Genomic DNA, 16,837 nt, shown 5'->3' with positions numbered 1-16,837 from the left:
TGCTGTACATAAGAATGTTTCTAATTATTCACATGGGATGTGATGGGGTCCCACTACAGTTTAATACAGCAATATTTAATTGCTTTCCTTTTTTTCTGGAATGAATGGAAAAAAACATCTAACAGTCAAACCTCTATAAGTTTAATATTAAAACACATTGAGAGGAAGCTTCTCTACAAGCATTGATAACTCATAGCATCAAAAGTCCACTTTCTTTGGTAATCCTTCTCTCATTGACTCTACTAGTGGTTTGACAGGAAATGTTTTTAGAGTCCTTTTGGAGAGCAGAGGCCATTAGTCTAATCAGGATCTAGTCTGTGAGGTTTGGTTAAGTTGTTAAAGTTGTTCTTTGGCTGGGGATCCGCTGACCACACTTGACTGCTTGCTGTAGAGTTCACCTTCATGCCACCTGTGGATGTTCTTTTGTTACTGTGGCAACTTCACCAGAGTAAATCCAATCATGCAGGTGGGGATGGGGCAGAAAGATCTGGAAAAAAACTTTTTTGAGTCAGTTCTTAAATTCAAAGAGATTTTATAGAACTTTCTGAAGTTCTAACACTGTCTACACTGGAAGCGTGGAAGTTTTACGCCATCTTCAGATGATACAAGTAGAAACGTGGCACCCGTCAATTGAAGGCAATGGGAGTTATTCAATTTAAAGATTTACTTACACCCAGTGTACACAGAATAAGAATCTTCTTTGGTTTTTTTAAGGAACATACCTTTGAAAAAGCAGAGAGTGTTTAGAACAGACCGCAGTCCTTAAGGTTTTCTTTGATGATAATGTCTGTCACAGCGTTAAACACGATCTCGACGTTCTTTGTGTCCGTGGCACAGGTCATGTGTGCGTAGATCTCCTTCACTCCCTTCTTCATGTTCAGATCTTGAAATTGAGCCTTGATATAGTTGCTGGCATCGTCATATGTGTTTGGACCTGGAAAATTGGATTTTCAACATCACATTTGGTGAGGAAATTGAATAAAGATGGTTATGACTGTTGTATTTGTATTTAAGCTTAAAAAACAACAGAAAAGCATCATAAAAAGTCCATGCCAGCCATTAAAAGGCATATTAGAAACAGACTGAATTAAAGTCATTATTCACTAATATTGTCGTCACCTTTAATCATTGTGATTATTTCAAGTCAAATAGTCCATTGAGGTTTTTTAAGAGATTATTAACTTTAAATTTAAGTCTGTACCGCACACAAAGCTATCATGTGGCTTCTAAAGAGTCATAAGTCGTATTGACCTCTTGTATGATACTTTTTTGTCACTCTGTATCTTAACAGCTCTAGTCCTCATTCACCTTCAGTATATTTGAAAGAGTGGCCAGGATGTTTTCTTGAAAAAAAATCTCACAGTCAAATCATACAAAATTGGAACAGAATGAGTGAGAGAATTCATTTTGGGGTAAATTACTGTTTCCTCACCATCATATTCAGGGAAACAGATGCTCAGGTGGACTTTCTTGATCTTCTCCTGGAAGAGATCTTTCTTGTTGAGGAAAAGCACAATGGAAGTTGTGGCGAAGAACCTGTGGTTGCAGATACTGTTGAAGAGATGGAGACTCTCGTGCATGCGGTTCTGGGAGAAACGTGAGACACAAGAAGATAATATAAGTTGAGGTGCACTGCTAGAACCTCAAACATCAGTATCAAATCTATTTAATGGTCTCTGTGATATTTAGAATATAAATAATGCCATTGAAGAACCATTTTTCTTTCAGTAAACAAATGTTTTTTTTTTTTTAAAAAGAACCATTTTTTCTTAGTGTAAAGAATATTTTAAAAATATAAGTACCTTATGCCATGAAAAAGAACCGTTGGTTCAATGGAAACATTCTATGGAATGTTAAAAGCTTATTTTGGAACCACAGATGGCAATAAAGAACTTTTATTTTTTGGTGTTGGCTTAAGATCAGCACTTACCACTTCATCGTCTTCTACCAGCACCATGTCGTAAGCGCTCAGGGCTCCACAGAAGATGATGCAAGTCACACCTTCGAAACAATGAATCCACTTCTTCCTCTCGGACCTCTGGCCACCCACATCAAACATCCTGCGGCCCAGTGAAAAATCATGAAAAGCTTTCATTCAAAATGTATTTTGCTCTAGTTACACAAGCTCAGCTGAAATCTACTTAATATGGTCCTCTCACGTGGATGGTCACATTTTTGGTCTTGAGTTTCTTCACAGTAGCAATTTTTGTGGCTCACACAACAGTTGATTCGATCATGTTAGCCAGGTAAGACACACCTGAAATGGAGCTCTTTGCAGGAGAACTGTTCCTCGATGATACCAGTAGTCTTGACTCGAGATCTCAGCACATCCTGCTCAGTGGGGAGGTAGTCGGGTTTGCAGATTCTGTCCATTTCGCTCAAGTAGCTGTTGGAGATGAGCCATAAATCAGCCATAAATTTGCAGACACACATGAATTGTTCATCTGCTAAATTCCTGGAAATCTTCAAAAAAATAACATCTGTGTTCTATAGGGGTGTCAAACTTTGTTCCTGGAGGGCCACAGAGGGCCACAGAGTTAGGCTTTAACCCTATTTAAACATACCTGATCTAGCTCCTTCAGAATTATTTCAAAAACTACAGGCATGTTTGTTGAAGCAGGGTTGGAACTAAACTCTGCAGGACTGAGTTTTGAACCTCCCATAATACAAAGTGAATTATGGACAATGTAAGCACAAGAGAGTTGTACTCACTATCCAGCGGAGTCGTTCAGCTGGTACTCAGCAGCTCTCTCAAACGAGGCCTGTACACCCGAATCCTTCCATAGCCTCTTGATGACATCTGCCAGCTCTGGGGGCATGGTGCCCTCCTCGATGGAGTCAGACAGATTCTGGAGCTTCTGACCGTCCTCCTGCATGAGACAAAGAAACGGCCCACTGTTAGCCAGACTTCCGATTCATTAGCCGCTGTAGGGAAATAATGAGCAGAATAACAAAGTGTAGTAAACGGTAAAACTGTTTGCACTACAAACCAGTGTGTTCACAATTAACATTGATTTTATTGTGAACAGTTCATCCGTACACAATGTTTCATTTTTTATAATTAAGTTAGAAGACAGTTTACATTTTTATTTAATGCCAAATCTGTGTATGGTGTAGCGTTTCAGCGTGTGAACATAACAATCATTGCTCTGTTTGTGTTTTGGAGTTGTTTTGCAGACCTGTGATGCTGGTGACCCATAGTTGATATCCAGCATCTCCATGCCTCTGATGATGGCCAGAGCAGATTGCAGGATGTTGCCAAAAATAATAGATCGAAACTCCATTTGTTCTTCTTTTGTATAACCACCTTGATGGAGAATTCTTGGGGGGACAAAGTGTTTTTGATTAATGTTTTGAAGTTGAGCACATACAGATCAGGCTTCACATTCACTACCACCTGGTGGTCACAAATTAGCATTACAAGAGGTAGAATAGTGTAAGTACTAACATTTCCCAAACGCACACCAGCTGTTAAAGTCTAGAATGCATGGATGAGATTTTAATTTCACTTAAGGTTTGATAAAATATACATCCTAAATTACATACTTCCACAGCCTCTAAAGACACAAACTGACTGTTTTAAGCATATGTTTTGGATGTTTCGTGAATTTAAACTCACTTCATCTGTTTTACAATGGTGCTCTTCCCTGACTCACCAGCACCTACAAGACAGAGAGAGAAATATGATACAGAACAATGTATGAGCAACATAAGAACAGATGAGGAGCTCTCAAATGCACTTAAACTGAACTCCAGACAATCTTCCAGCTAAATCATATGTCTCTCTATGACTTCTAGCCTTTAAATTGCTAGTAAATTTCACACATAATTACAAAACCACAGCAATTAACACACTGTAAAATTCTGAAGCAGAAAGACTGACTATTTCGCAGTAAAACACATAATTTCACAGTGTGCATGATGGTTACTGTAAGTCTTAACACTGAATTTATTTGAATTGTTTATTTTCTGTAACATCAAGGCCAATGAAAAGCATTACATGCTCTGTTAAAAATAAACTTATCGACTGTCATTGATGGCCAGGTCAAAGGAAGGCTCTTTAACCTGCTTATAAAGTGACCCAATTGGATTTGTGTTAGGGAAAGCTTCTCAGAAGATCACTGACACTTTGATTCGTCTTGGAGCTCCAGTCAGTCCAGGGCAAGGGGGTGGGGCTCAACCATCTCCCGTGGCAACTGTCACTCTTATGTGCCCTTTACTTCTTGAGTTAGCGTAGCCGTGGAGATGTGTTCAGAGAACATGCGTCATCCCCGTTGGTTCATTCGACTGCTTAGTTTAGCAACTAGATTAAATTATTTGAAAAACAGCATTCTGCTTCCTAAATCTCAGGTATGAACACATATCAGTGCTATTATTACTACACCCTTTATCTTTTATCGTGCAAGAAAAATTCGAAGTGATTTGCTGATTTATTGAGAAAACCTTCAAAATGCTTTTTCAAAATTTACTACAGAATATGTATCTATCAGCTATACTTAAATATTTTAATTACTAAATACTTTAATTACTAGATCAGAATTTAAAGTTAAATCAACTTAAAAGTACTAGTCATTTTAACTCATTTAATTGTAATTAGTTAAAATGACTTGTAGTTTTAACTTGATTTAACTTAAAATTTTAAGGCAGCTGCTGAACTTAAGTTTCTAAGTTGAAACTGCACTGTAAAAAATAAAAAACATAATTTGTTGAGTCAGCTTAAAATAATTTGTTACCCTGCTGCCTTAAAATTTTAAGTTCAGTCAACTAAAATAAGTTTAGTCAACTTGAAATGTTAAGTTGTACTAAGTAACAACTTAGATATTTGTGTTTGCTAAACTTAACTGATGGGTAACCCAGCTGCCTTAAAATTTTAAGTTGAATAAACTTTTTTTGAGTTTTTAAGGCAGCCAGGTTACTAATTATTTTAAGTTGACTCAACAAATTGTTTTTTACAGTGTGGTGAAAACTTTTTACAGTGTAGTGTTTTATTATGTTTATGTGATGTTATTATTATCTGAGAACAGCAGGTTATAAACTTCCGTTTCAAACAGGAAGTTACTTGTCAAGCTGCAAGAAATCAGGTCAGTACTTAATCAATGCATCAGTCTCACAGTGATTTGCTGAAATGGCTGATGTAAGGTGTCTTGATGTAATAAACTGTTAGGAGCACTGAAACTGGCCACCTTTGCTTTCTGTTCCCGTTGGAAGATAAACTGAACCTGAGCTTAAGAGGATCGGGGCTTAAATCATCACAGTAATCGGATTCTGGTCTTATTGTCAATATGCCACAATTCACAGGGTTCCTCAGGTTGTGATCTTTTAAGGCGACTTCATTTGGAGTGAAAATGCGGACGTGTTGCTTAAGCAAAGCTGGAGTTGAACATTTTTTTTAAAGCTAATTTTGAAAACATTAATAAATTAATGAGATGTAAATATCATTTATACTAAAAAAGAGATGACGTGCATCACCTAATTCACATGCAAAACCATCTGAAATGTTGTCAAATAGGTGTTATATGGTTACCATGTGTAAAAAATGTTTGCATGTAATCTGTTATTGTATTTAAAGGCCACCTTATGAAGTCATGACAACTGATTACAATTGTGTCATTTATAATATAATTACACAACCTGTGGTTGTCTCAAATCCGTTGTAAGTCAGATTTGTCTGCTTACAGCCTCAGTGCATCTGTAACTCTTAATCCTTGAAGAAAAACAGATGAACAAAATTCCTCATAGTGTCGTCAATTTTAAAGTCACTGTTCGGTACTGGTTAGTTCTTGTCGCTCATCAAAGATGCACATACCTTATGTTCAGAAACTACTTAAGATCTGCAGCAAAGTTCTGCCCTGCATTTTACTGGATTTCATCTGACCACCTGTTGCAGGTACAAATGTACGTAAAGCATCTGAAGGTTCTGCATCAGAAGCTCATTCTAGAGGTAGAATCTCTTAACTCAACATCAGTGGACTAGAGAAATCAAACAAACACCAAAGTCTTACCCAGCAGCAGAAGTTTGACCGTTTTTGCTTCTTTATCGGCATCTTCCTGGAGCTGTTTTTCCAGCTCTTTGGACTTCTTGGCCATTTCCTTATCCTCTGCGCTCGCTCCGCTACCCATCTCGTCGTCTGACGGTTCCCTGTCAAGTTCCTCAAGGAAAGAAATTTTGCCGGCTTCCCCCTGTGCTTTGCAGAGAGAGAAATGGATACAGGTGGCCCTGTACTTTGGATCACGTGGCAGGAGGAGGGTCGCAAAAGTGTTGATTCTTCTTCGAGGTGTGACTGACCTACCTCGCGATGCGGACGAGTGGATAGAGACAGGCACAGAGACTGAAGCGGAATGCCCTGCTTCCTCCTTTGGTCGCTCTATCCCCTCTAATTCCTCCTTGTCCACCTCAAAAGTCTTAGCTTAGGATTGGGGAGGGCTTTGCTGATCTTCCTGTGTGAACCAGCCAATCCTATTAGCTCAGCTAACAAGGACAGAAATGAAGGTTGTAAAAATTAGGACCAGTGCTTCTAGTGAACTAGCTTTTGACATTGATCAGGCGATAGTGTGTGATCAGTTGGAGCCTGTTCGGATTTGTGGCTCATATGGTGAAGGTTTTGTTCGTTCTAGAAGTTTTAGGAAAATGAAGTTGAAGTTTTACAGTAATATGCATGTATTAAAAATCTGATTCTTTGTATTCTTAGTCCATTGGCACCACAAACTCAGTTTTCTTAATATTTTCAGTCTGTTGAACTGATTTAGTTTATAGAGGTCAGAGGATGAAGGGTTTTACTCTTGTCCTTGGCAGACTCTTCTGCGGGGTTGACACATGTATAGCATTTTCTATTCGATGCACACACATACACACACAAGCAGTTTCACGTGTTATGTAACCTCGAGCTTGGGGGACTAGAGGTAAAGGAGGAGAGCTTACAGGTCAGTGTGTCTCATTTCCGGTAGATGGGAGTGGTGAAGTCAGCGCTGAAGTTGCCATGCGATCACCGTTCTTCTCTCTAACATCATCTTTAACACCATTGAACAGATCTTTATCTCCACCACCCACTGCGCTTAAGGGAATGAATCTGCATTAACCGTCCGCTGTAACTGATCAATAAGATTTATTCTCTTTGGGCTGTGAAAACTGATTTATTTTTATCCTGGCTTAAAGCTTGCATTAAATGAATCAACCTAGTAATGCAGTCCAAAAATGACTGTCTGTATTACTCATCCATCCAATATGAGGCGGCTGTTTCCTATTTATTTCTGTGTATGTCAATGATCTCAAATAAACTGATTTCATTTGCTGGTTTTGTTTGTTAATTTTGAACAATGACAGACAATATACTCTTTACAGAATGTCCCAAGGATTAATAAGTACAAATTGTTCTTGCTAACGTGCATCTATTAAGGCAAATCTCCTGAGTATAATTGGGGAAGATGCCATGCTTTTTATGTATTTAATTTAAAATTGTGACATGTTTAGATTTAAGTTTTGCATGTGCAGGATGATGATGCATCAGTCAATGCATTATTAAGGGAAATATACAGAAACATTTGTTAATTTAGTTGTGAGACACAAAATGTAAAATTTCACTCAATTTGCCTGTCCTCCTTATTCTTTAATGCAGAAGTAAGCATATGGGCAAAACTTCCAGTTCATTAGTCGCTATAGTGAAATAATTTACTCACCCCCTTGTCATCCAAGATGTTCATGTCTTTCTATCTTCAGTCGCAAAGAAATTATGTTTTTTGAGGAAATCATTTCAGGATTTCTCTCCATATAGTGGACTTCTATGGTGCCCAAGAGTTTGAACTTCCAAAATGCAGTGTTAACGTGCAAAGATCAAACGCCCTTTACAAAAAAAGTTAAACAGCGACGTAGGAGATTTTGAAGTTGGAGGAGAAAATTAGATGGGAGTTTTTCGACCTACACTAACTGTCTTGAACCAGAATACTCAGACCTAGACAAGACAAGCATTTGAGGTTAAAAAGTATATAAACTTATAACCAATTGTTTTGATAGATAAGACCCCTCTACTTTGGCTGGGATTGTTCAGAGCCATTTGAAGCTGCATTTAAAATGAATTTTGGAAGTTCAAACTTGTGGGCACCATAAAAGTCCATTATATGGAGAGAAATCCTGAAATGTATTCTTCAAAAAAACAAAACAAAAACATAATTTCTTCACGACTGAAGGACATCTGGCAAGGGGGTGAGTAAATGATCTGTATTTTTTGTTCTGGTAGCAAACTTCCCATTTAACATCAAGCAGCAAAACAAGCCCTTTTGTACTGCTAAAAATAGCTGGACGCTGATGAGACCGGAAGCCACACCCATTAAATTATTAAAATTAATAAATTAATTTAATTATTGTGTCCATACAGCCCTCATTACCAAATAAACATAAAAACATTTTTTTTTTTTTTTTTTTTATTATAATACAGCGTCATAGTTTTCCAGAGAGATCTATGATACCAATGATAAATTAACCTCAAAACTGTTTTGACTGACTAAATCTTATAAATGCGTATATTCAGATGAAATTAAGTTATGAAAAGCACAGCCATTTATTACATGTGTTAAGATTTTGTGAAATATGGAAAAATCAAGTATTTTAAAAGACTTCTAAATTGACACAGCGTCCGTCTCCCGCATGTTTACGTAGAACACAACGATTTAAAAGAAGCGGAATGCAAAATCGCGTTCTGAGCGTCTCAACTACTGCTAAATCGCTACAAAATGAACAGGCCTACATGTCAACAATCGCTCCTCAGCGAATCATTAGCTCTGCTTTCAGTTGATTTTAAATAAATCCATTTACACTGATCTAAAACCAGAAACATATCCAGACCCTCCCACTCGGTAGCTTGTGCAGGCCGTCACCTGTTCTCCGTTCCCCAGATGGATGATGGGACGAACCAACTTCTCTGTGAAAGCGAGATTTCAACCCACGTCACTTTAGGTAAGCAGATTTTTTCTTACTGCTTGTGGCAGGTTGTGAGCACCCAAATCCCTAAATGCTTCCAAGAGGAATATAGCAAGCTAATCATGGTATCCTTCTCTTCATCAGAGCCAATCTCATTAAGGTTTCTGTGCTCCAGGCCTGCCTCTAACACTCCAGGACGGCTTCCACGCTGCTGACAAGATTACTAGCCGAGGTCCTCGTGGGTCAGGGTGGGTGACAGTGGAGCGGGATTATTTTAGATGGTTATTTCCTGTCCTTCTGGTTAGAACTGATGAATGATGAGGGGATTTTTTGAAGAAAGACCGAGCACAAGCTTGGTGGACTAGTACAAGGCTGAGATGAACCAAAAGCCCTGCACATCTGGGACTGTTATCAGTGGCACTGAAGACAGGAAGTCTTGTGAATATTTTTTTACTGAAATATTTGCTCACTGGACTGGATCCATGCAAAAAATTGCATTCCATATATTTCTGATATTATTTCTCTGCAGGTTATATTAAATGCTCAATCCAGCATTCTAGATATTTTAATCCTGATTATGCATAAACAGATGTCACCATTTTACATGCTAATACGCATGCATTTCAATTAGTATGTGACAGAGAGCGAACGGAATAGCTAAATGCATGCTTTTGCAGAGACCTGAACTGCATTCAGGCATGACACAGAATTTAAACAGCATGAGAGGTTTTCCCAGTGGAAGGACTGTTTGAATCATTAATGACTCATTCTTGCACTCATATAAAGGTGTAGCTTGTACAGTAGACGCCTACGGTCTCTTGTGAGATCAGGCACTATTGTTCATGACATTTGCTTGTAAACCTCAGTGAAATGCTCTGTCCTGTTGCAGTACATGGGTAAAAACATGCACACTTTTTGTGCAAATAATGCTATTTATTTGCCAGTGATTTGATATTGATTTTGGTATTTTGTTATTGAGGTTTTTGAATTAACTCTAAGCAATATAGGTTTTGTTGTGCTATTGATGCATTAATATAAACAGGGCATTATTGAACAAACGTGAATGCATTACTCAGTCTCCACAAGAGGGAGGTATAACCCATTGCTTTAATACATTCTGCATGTTATACACGTTCGCTTATGAGGAGGGAAATCTCAACAAGTATCTCTTCAAAATTAACTTACTTAATATATTGATTTCCTTCGAAGACCCTATGTTTTGTAATGCCATTAAATGCTTTTTTCGCAGGAGGCTAATACCTAATACATTTTTTTTTTGAGCCTTTGGCTCTGTATGTAAGCTAATGCTGTTTCCAGGGCCCATGGAGCTGCATTTTTAGCGTTGCATTGACATGTCCAGTCAGCACAGAGACAGAAAGATTCTTTTGTTATGTAAAGACCCCTCGCTGTACATTGCTGATGAGGGTCAGTGTATGCTGTCACTAGCATTTCACAGGCATTCTCATTATTGACAAGTAAAAATGAGCAGCTCATGAAGTGACAGCATTACTTGACTGCAGGGTTGTGTGACATTTAGAAGAGAATTGAGAATGTCTTTTGTCTTTTGAGTTGGAATTGCAGTACCTGTTGAGATGCAGAATTATGAAGCAAATTTGAAGTTAGATAAAATTAAATTAAAATGCAGTTTTTAAATTGTTTCTAATTTTTTAGAATTCACTTTTAATATGAATTTCCCATTAATACATGACACACAGCATACATATTTCAGTAACATCAGCGTATATTAATAGTCAATACATAACTTAGTTTTTTTTTTTTTTTAAATTATATTTAATGAACTTTTACTTCAAACTCGCTAAATCCCAGCCTCAGCCCAATCAGAAGTACCAGTACTTACATAGAAACCTATACAAAGTAGCCAGAATAAAATACTAATTTTAAAGAAATACGTTAGATGGATTTAGAGGCTTTTGCATCTGAATTCTTCATATATATATATATATATACACACACACACACACACACACACACACACACACGTTTGTTTTTGTGAATTGTGGGGACTTTATTTATTCTATAGTTTTTATACTGACCAAATGATATTGTCTATCTCCTAACCCAACCCTAACCCTAAACCTAGCCCTCACAGAAAACATGTTTGCATTGTTACACTTTCAGATAAACATCATTTACTATTTTTAATATTTTTTAACAATGTCAAAAATTCAGGCTTTACTATCCTTGTGGGGACATTTGGTCCCCACAATGTAGCAAAAACAGTAACACACACACACCCATATATAACTTGTGGGCACCATAGAAGTCCACTATATGGAGAGAAATCCTGAAATGTATTCTTCAAAAAAACAAAACAAAAACATAGGGGGTGAGTAAATTACTGTATTTTTTATTCTGGAAAATGTTCTCTTTAAAATTGTTTTCTTCATTTAAGATAGTACATTAAAATAATATGGTAAGACACACCAATCTGCAATATCAAGCAGCAAAACAAGCGGTTTTGTACTGCTAAAAATAGCTGGGCGCTGATGAGACCAGAAGCTAGACCCATTAAATTATTAAAATTAATAAATTAATTAAATTATTGTGTCCACACAGCCCTCATTACCAAATAAACACAAAAACATTACGAAAACGTTAATTTTGGATGTGATTAATCACAATTAATCAATTTGACAGCCCTATATGTATATAACGCTCAAAATCTTATTATAAAATGATACTGTGTATGTGATGTGTATTACAACATGTAACATTTTTTTTACATTTATTTTTCAAATTATTTTAGTTAATTAGTTAAGAAAAATTGAGTTAAAAAAGAATGTTCTACAGTATCAGGAATAAATAGATATAACTAATAGCTAAAACTGCTATATTTATGTTTTGTTCAAAATCATTTGGAAAAACCTGTTCTATGATTGTGTTAAATTCTTTTTAATTGCAATTCATTAAATTTCCAAATCAGCTTCTGTTTTAACATGCAGTGGAATGATAGTGAAGATAGTTTTTAGGTAGTGACTTTGCTTGACTGTTAACTAATTTTCATGTTATAATTAGAGTCTGACTGTTATGATCCATATGATCCTCTCATTTAATTTTTTCCTGTGTGTTGGTAATTTAGATGCTCAACAAAAAACATTCTTGACTCTTTAATGGATTTTCCTCAAGTTTTGATATTGTGCATCTCATATGTGCTATGTTCCATTTCACAGAGATGATTCCAGCTGTTCCTCATCACAAAGGCAACTCAGAGTCAGTAACCTCCCCCACCCAGCGCATGGTGCACCTCTTCCGACTGACTAAACTTTGAGCCCTGAGCCAGCGTGTGGCTCATCATGCTTCTTCTCGTCTCCTGGGGCTGTGAGAAAAGTGACATGAGAAGCATTCCTTCATCATCATCACCGCATTATTTAGATGCCCACCGTACTCTCGCTGTCACGTTCCACCTGGCTCGGAGGTTTCCATGGAAACGGTGCGGAGTGACAGCATGCAGGCAGCGTGTGGTAGCGTGTGAGTGGGCACTGGGAGGTGTGGGGAGGAGCCAGTTCCCCCACTGCAGCATCCGAAGAGCGGGGATCTCTCTTTTACGCACGCACGCACGCACAAACACACACACACACACGACTGAACATCCTTCTCAAAGCCCCTCTGGACCGAGTGTGTCCCCCCTCTTTCGTCCCCCACTAGGAATTCTCAGTGCCTAATCAACCAGTGTTTTGTCCGTCTCTGGTGAATCTCAAGCCAAAATGTCTTCTAAGCTGCCTTCAGGCAAACCCACGTCCCCTTTCAGGAAGAGAGGCAGCCTGCAGTACACAGCCAGTGGAGGTAAGTGTTTGTTCAAAAACAATATGGGTTTATAAAAGTGTGTGCGTGAGAGTGCGGTGAAAATGTGTCATTAGATGTACATTTTTACATGTACATTTCATATATTCAGCATATTTTCATGTAAGTTCCCTTTCACATTTGAGTTTCATGTGCTAAATGTTCAGGAGAGTTTCTGTAATCGAGCATCCACATAATCGAGAAACTTTTATACCTGTTGATTTGAGGGACACTGTTGAAACTATTGCACGACTGTGTTCTTTTTTCCTGTCTCTTTCTTTCCTACGGGTCCCTGCAGAGCTAAAACTACTACTGCACATCAATGTTTTTCTCTCTGAATTGTAATAATACCTCCTGGGTCTGTATTTGATATTTCTCTGATGAGTGGAAAAAGGAAGTTATGTATTACACATTATTTCTTAGCTATAATTACATTGGCAGTACTTAGCTGATTGTGTTTGCAACCATAATGCCTCAGTTCCTGAATAAATTCATCCAGATAATGTTCCTGATTCAATTGCAAGAAAGCCAGCTGAGGGAAATCAAACATGCACCAATTACGGCAGTGTCTGGTCTAGACCACATCCATAAAATGCATGCAACACATTGTCTGTGGTCAGGCCAGCATTGCGTAAGGCTTACATAAGATGTGATCCAAAAACCACTTCACACCTCTCTCCTGCAGAGAAACTGTGATTTTATCCAGTGCTGGAAGCACAAACACATTTACTTAGGCGGTGCATGTTTTCATTAGTTCTTCGTGCCTTGGATATTGTGGTTAAAACCTGAAACAATGTTCTGGAATGTGCATTTATCTCTGTTGAGACTCATTTGTCCTGCTGTGGCAGGATGATTTCATGAGTCTGAGGGAAATGTTATCAAAAGCATCTTCACATTTTCATGGATGCATAGCAGGTGGCATATTGCTGCCACCTTTAAAAAATGACACTAGGCTAAATCAAAAGCAATTCCGTGCAGTTTTAAACAACCACAGTAATAAAGCAGGCACAAAACAGTTCTCTTTCTCTCACAAATGCACACACGCTGCAATAAGTATATAGTCTGTGCTTTGCTTTAAATAAAAAGTCCTTTAAATAGTGTTTTTAGAGACACTGCGACATGCAATATTTAAAATTCCTCTCGCATTTCAGCAGCAATCAAGTGTCTGATTACTGAAAGCCTGTGTGCGCTTTTACTGTGCCTCATTCTTGACATGTTAATGGGCCGTGAATGTGCAAATACAAGGTATGATTTGGAAGAAAGGCCTCAGTGAAAACGCATGGATGAATAAATGCTCCCTTTCGCTTTGAAGAAATTTCAGATCCACATTTCTTGTAGTCTAAACGTACCTGAATTTATTTCTATGCCATAGGAATAGTAATAGTACTATCAATACATTAAAGGGGTCATCGGATGCCCATTTTCCACAAGTCGATATGATTCTTTAGGGTCTTAATGAAAAGTCTATAATATACTTTGGTTAAAAATTCTCAATGGTTGTGTAAAACAACACCCTTTTTACCTTGTCAAAATCAACTCTACAAAAATCATCTCATTCTGGTCGAGGCTGCTTTAAATGCAAATGAGCTCTGCTCGCCCCGCCCCTCTCTTCTCTCTGTGGAGAGATGAGCCTGTTTACTTTAGCCGCATTTACCCGCTAAACTTGCTAACTAGCACTTTATTAGCAAAGATCGCAAAGATTCATAAAAAACCCTTATACTCACTTCTGCTGTAAGTGAAGCTGGATCATAAATGTTCTCGCGAACATAAATGGATATACGTAGATCGGGAGGCGCATTCCCTTCACAAACAAACGTAATCAACTGCATCTTCAGCGGCTCAGATGTCGGGAGTAAATGACGACCACTATGTTCATTATTACATCCAGCAACACAACACCTCAATCGCTCAGTCGGAGATATTCTTGTCTAACTTACATCCCTGCTCCAGCATCAAAACAAAGAGGACGGACTCTGACAGCTGATCTGAGGTAAAACGCTCATGTCAATCAACTATCGTGGGAGTGGCCTCTGTGGGTGTGACACCACAAGGACAGGCATTTGAGAACAGCTCGATTTTAAAAAAAGGAATATTATTTTTATAGATTAATTAAAAACCACTGCATGGATTTTTATCATTATTTGATTTGTACATGCACTGCCAACACACATTAATGTTCAAACAACATGTAAAAGTGAACTTAGCATCCGATGACCCCTTTAAGTAATATATTTCTGTCACAGTTTCTTCAAGTAAAACTGGACTTTTATTTTGACGGGTTGCTGTGAAGACCTTTAAGTTTCTTTTTGTATATAATAGTTTTTTCTCAAAAGAAACGGTAGAATGCTCATTAAGGGACTCTCAGATCAATTCTAGAGATTATCTGTTTATGTACTCCTGTATTGAGGCGGCTGAAGCTAAAAAAAAAAACACCACAAGCGCCAGGCGCGTTTCAGTATAAATAAAACCATGTGTCTGCGCCATTTATACAGAGGGAGACATGCAGGTTCGTGTTTAAATTATATTTTTGCAACTTAATATTAACTAGTATATATCGCGTTTCGATTTCAGTGTACTGACCTACTTTTGATTTAATCACCCCAAATTGGCCAAATTAAGTGACATTCCGCGTTGTATGCGTTTTCTACATTGTGGAAATCATAGAGCCCTAGGTTGTATCTGGGTTTGCACTTACGTCATGGATGTAAACACCAAAATGGATTGCACGGTTAATGTATTACAGAATACGTTGTTGTGCTAATTTGCTGTCTAAACCATGGGAAAAAAACGCGTGGAAGCTGCTAAATCATATAGAGAAGGACTTAGTAAGCAGGTAATGGCGCAATATGTGAGGAACTTAGAATTTGATAGGCGGTAAAGATATGTTTGAGCAGTATTAATTAAGATATTAGCCTAATATTTCACCTACCTGTCTGGAAATTATAAGAAAAAACACTAATGTTGTCACGATTCTTGCCCTTGAAATCCTGGTTTAGTTTGGCCAACCACAAACTCCCTTTGTTCCTCAGACAGTTTTTTGCACTCTTCTCCTTGATTTGTTGTAACTTTTGGCAGTCTGTAGTACTCCAAAAATGTTTTACCCGGTTCGACTAATTAGTACAGCCCAAAACTTAAGCAGAAATAATCAGCAAAATATGCGAATTTTGTTTGGTTCAGTGGCGTTGTTTACATTCAGTGCCGCCAATGAGACCAATTGATGACGCGTCGGGGAAACCTATTACACAAAATTTGTATATGTGGACCTGCAGTTAGTCAAATATTGATTGATTATTGTATTGGCCAAAATTCAGAAAAAACGGAGATAGGTTAAATGTAGAAGAACTGTGTCAACGTCTCCAAGATGGTTCAAGAGACCTACAAAGCTACAGTACTGTTAAAAGTTTTAGGCACTTGTGTAAAAATGCTGTAAAATGTGGATGCTGTCAAAAATAATGTCATAAATAGATAAGTATCAATTAATTTCTATTAGCTAAATTAGATCAATATTTGGTGTGAACATTCTTTGCATTTAAAGCAGCTTTTGCCCTAGATACACTTGCAGGTAGGTTTCTTGAAGCATTTTGTCGAATTTGCCCCAGTTCTTCTGGATTTAATCTGTCTCAGTTTTTTGTTTCTTCATGTTTGGAAATGTAAACTGATATTTCCTACTGACACACCACAGCAAAAGATAGAAATAGCTGACTTAAAACCAGTTTTTGTTGGTGAAAATACTAGCGGTCTAAGACTTGTATTACTGTATATATTTATTCTTAGAGGTTACATAGAATTACAGCATCATGGAAAAATAAAGCAAATAACATGTTTCTTTGCATTTACCTCTCATTTTAGAGGCCTCTAATAACATGCCTTGAATAACCTTTGACTAACCTTCACTTTAATCTACCAGCAGTCAATGTACAATTATATTGCTGTTTGTTTTGATTATGACCGCTACCTGATGAGTCACTTGAGTTCTGTACACAGAGCTCTTCCTGTTATGTCACTCGGGACCCTGTCTGGGTTACGATCGCTGAAATGTTTCTCACTTTTTCTTTGATCATTAACGATGGAGAAGATAAGGCTGATCTGATTGATTACTTAAACTGTTCTCAAAAGCATACATAA

At 37.7% G+C, this 16,837-nt stretch overlaps 2 protein-coding genes and 1 long non-coding RNA gene across 3 annotated transcripts in view; 2 read left to right on the top strand and 1 right to left on the bottom strand.

Annotated features, from left to right (window-relative positions):
* Positions 1-338: 338 nt before the first annotated feature.
* gnat2 (guanine nucleotide binding protein (G protein), alpha transducing activity polypeptide 2) lies at positions 339-6,381 on the bottom strand. Its single transcript, XM_051118216.1, has 9 exons — positions 6,003-6,381; positions 3,620-3,662; positions 3,180-3,321; positions 2,713-2,870; positions 2,258-2,386; positions 1,931-2,060; positions 1,433-1,586; positions 723-934; positions 339-487 (listed from the first exon to the last, which is right to left on the bottom strand). The coding sequence occupies exons 1-8, from the start codon at positions 6,118-6,120 to the stop codon at positions 744-746; spliced, it is 1,065 nt and encodes a 354-aa protein (XP_050974173.1). The 5' UTR covers positions 6,121-6,381; the 3' UTR covers positions 339-487; positions 723-743.
* A 2,126-nt stretch (positions 6,382-8,507) lies between these two features.
* LOC127170341 (uncharacterized) lies at positions 8,508-12,372 on the top strand. Its single transcript, XR_007828342.1, has 3 exons — positions 8,508-8,947; positions 9,056-9,159; positions 12,103-12,372. It is a non-coding gene; the product is annotated as an uncharacterized LOC127170341 (long non-coding RNA).
* A 67-nt stretch (positions 12,373-12,439) lies between these two features.
* The window catches only part of ampd2b (adenosine monophosphate deaminase 2b), a 29,480-nt gene continuing 25,082 nt past the window's right edge, over positions 12,440-16,837 (top strand). The window contains exon 1 of the mRNA XM_051117588.1: positions 12,440-12,715. Within this exon, the coding sequence (XP_050973545.1) occupies positions 12,637-12,715 (79 nt within the window). The 5' untranslated portion in view covers positions 12,440-12,636. The remainder of the gene's footprint in view (positions 12,716-16,837) is intronic.

The sequence above is a fragment of the Labeo rohita genome, chromosome 8 (assembly GCF_022985175.1).
Source record: "Labeo rohita strain BAU-BD-2019 chromosome 8, IGBB_LRoh.1.0, whole genome shotgun sequence".
Taxonomy (NCBI): Eukaryota; Metazoa; Chordata; class Actinopteri; order Cypriniformes; family Cyprinidae; genus Labeo; species Labeo rohita.
The sequence above is the reverse complement of the archived record's forward strand: the minus strand, read 5'-3'. Positions and strand labels throughout refer to the sequence as shown.

Coding starts and splice junctions, on each gene's coding strand:
- gnat2 (XM_051118216.1), bottom strand. CDS start 6,120: ATGGGTAGCGGAGCGAGCGCAGAGGATAAGGAAATGGCCAAGAAGTCC. Junction 1,587..1,930: donor TGGTAGAAGACGATGAAGTG/GTAAGTGCTGAT, acceptor CGTTTCTCCCAG/AACCGCATGCACGAGAGTCT. Junction 935..1,432: donor CTGTTTCCCTGAATATGATG/GTGAGGAAACAG, acceptor CCAATTTTCCAG/GTCCAAACACATATGACGAT.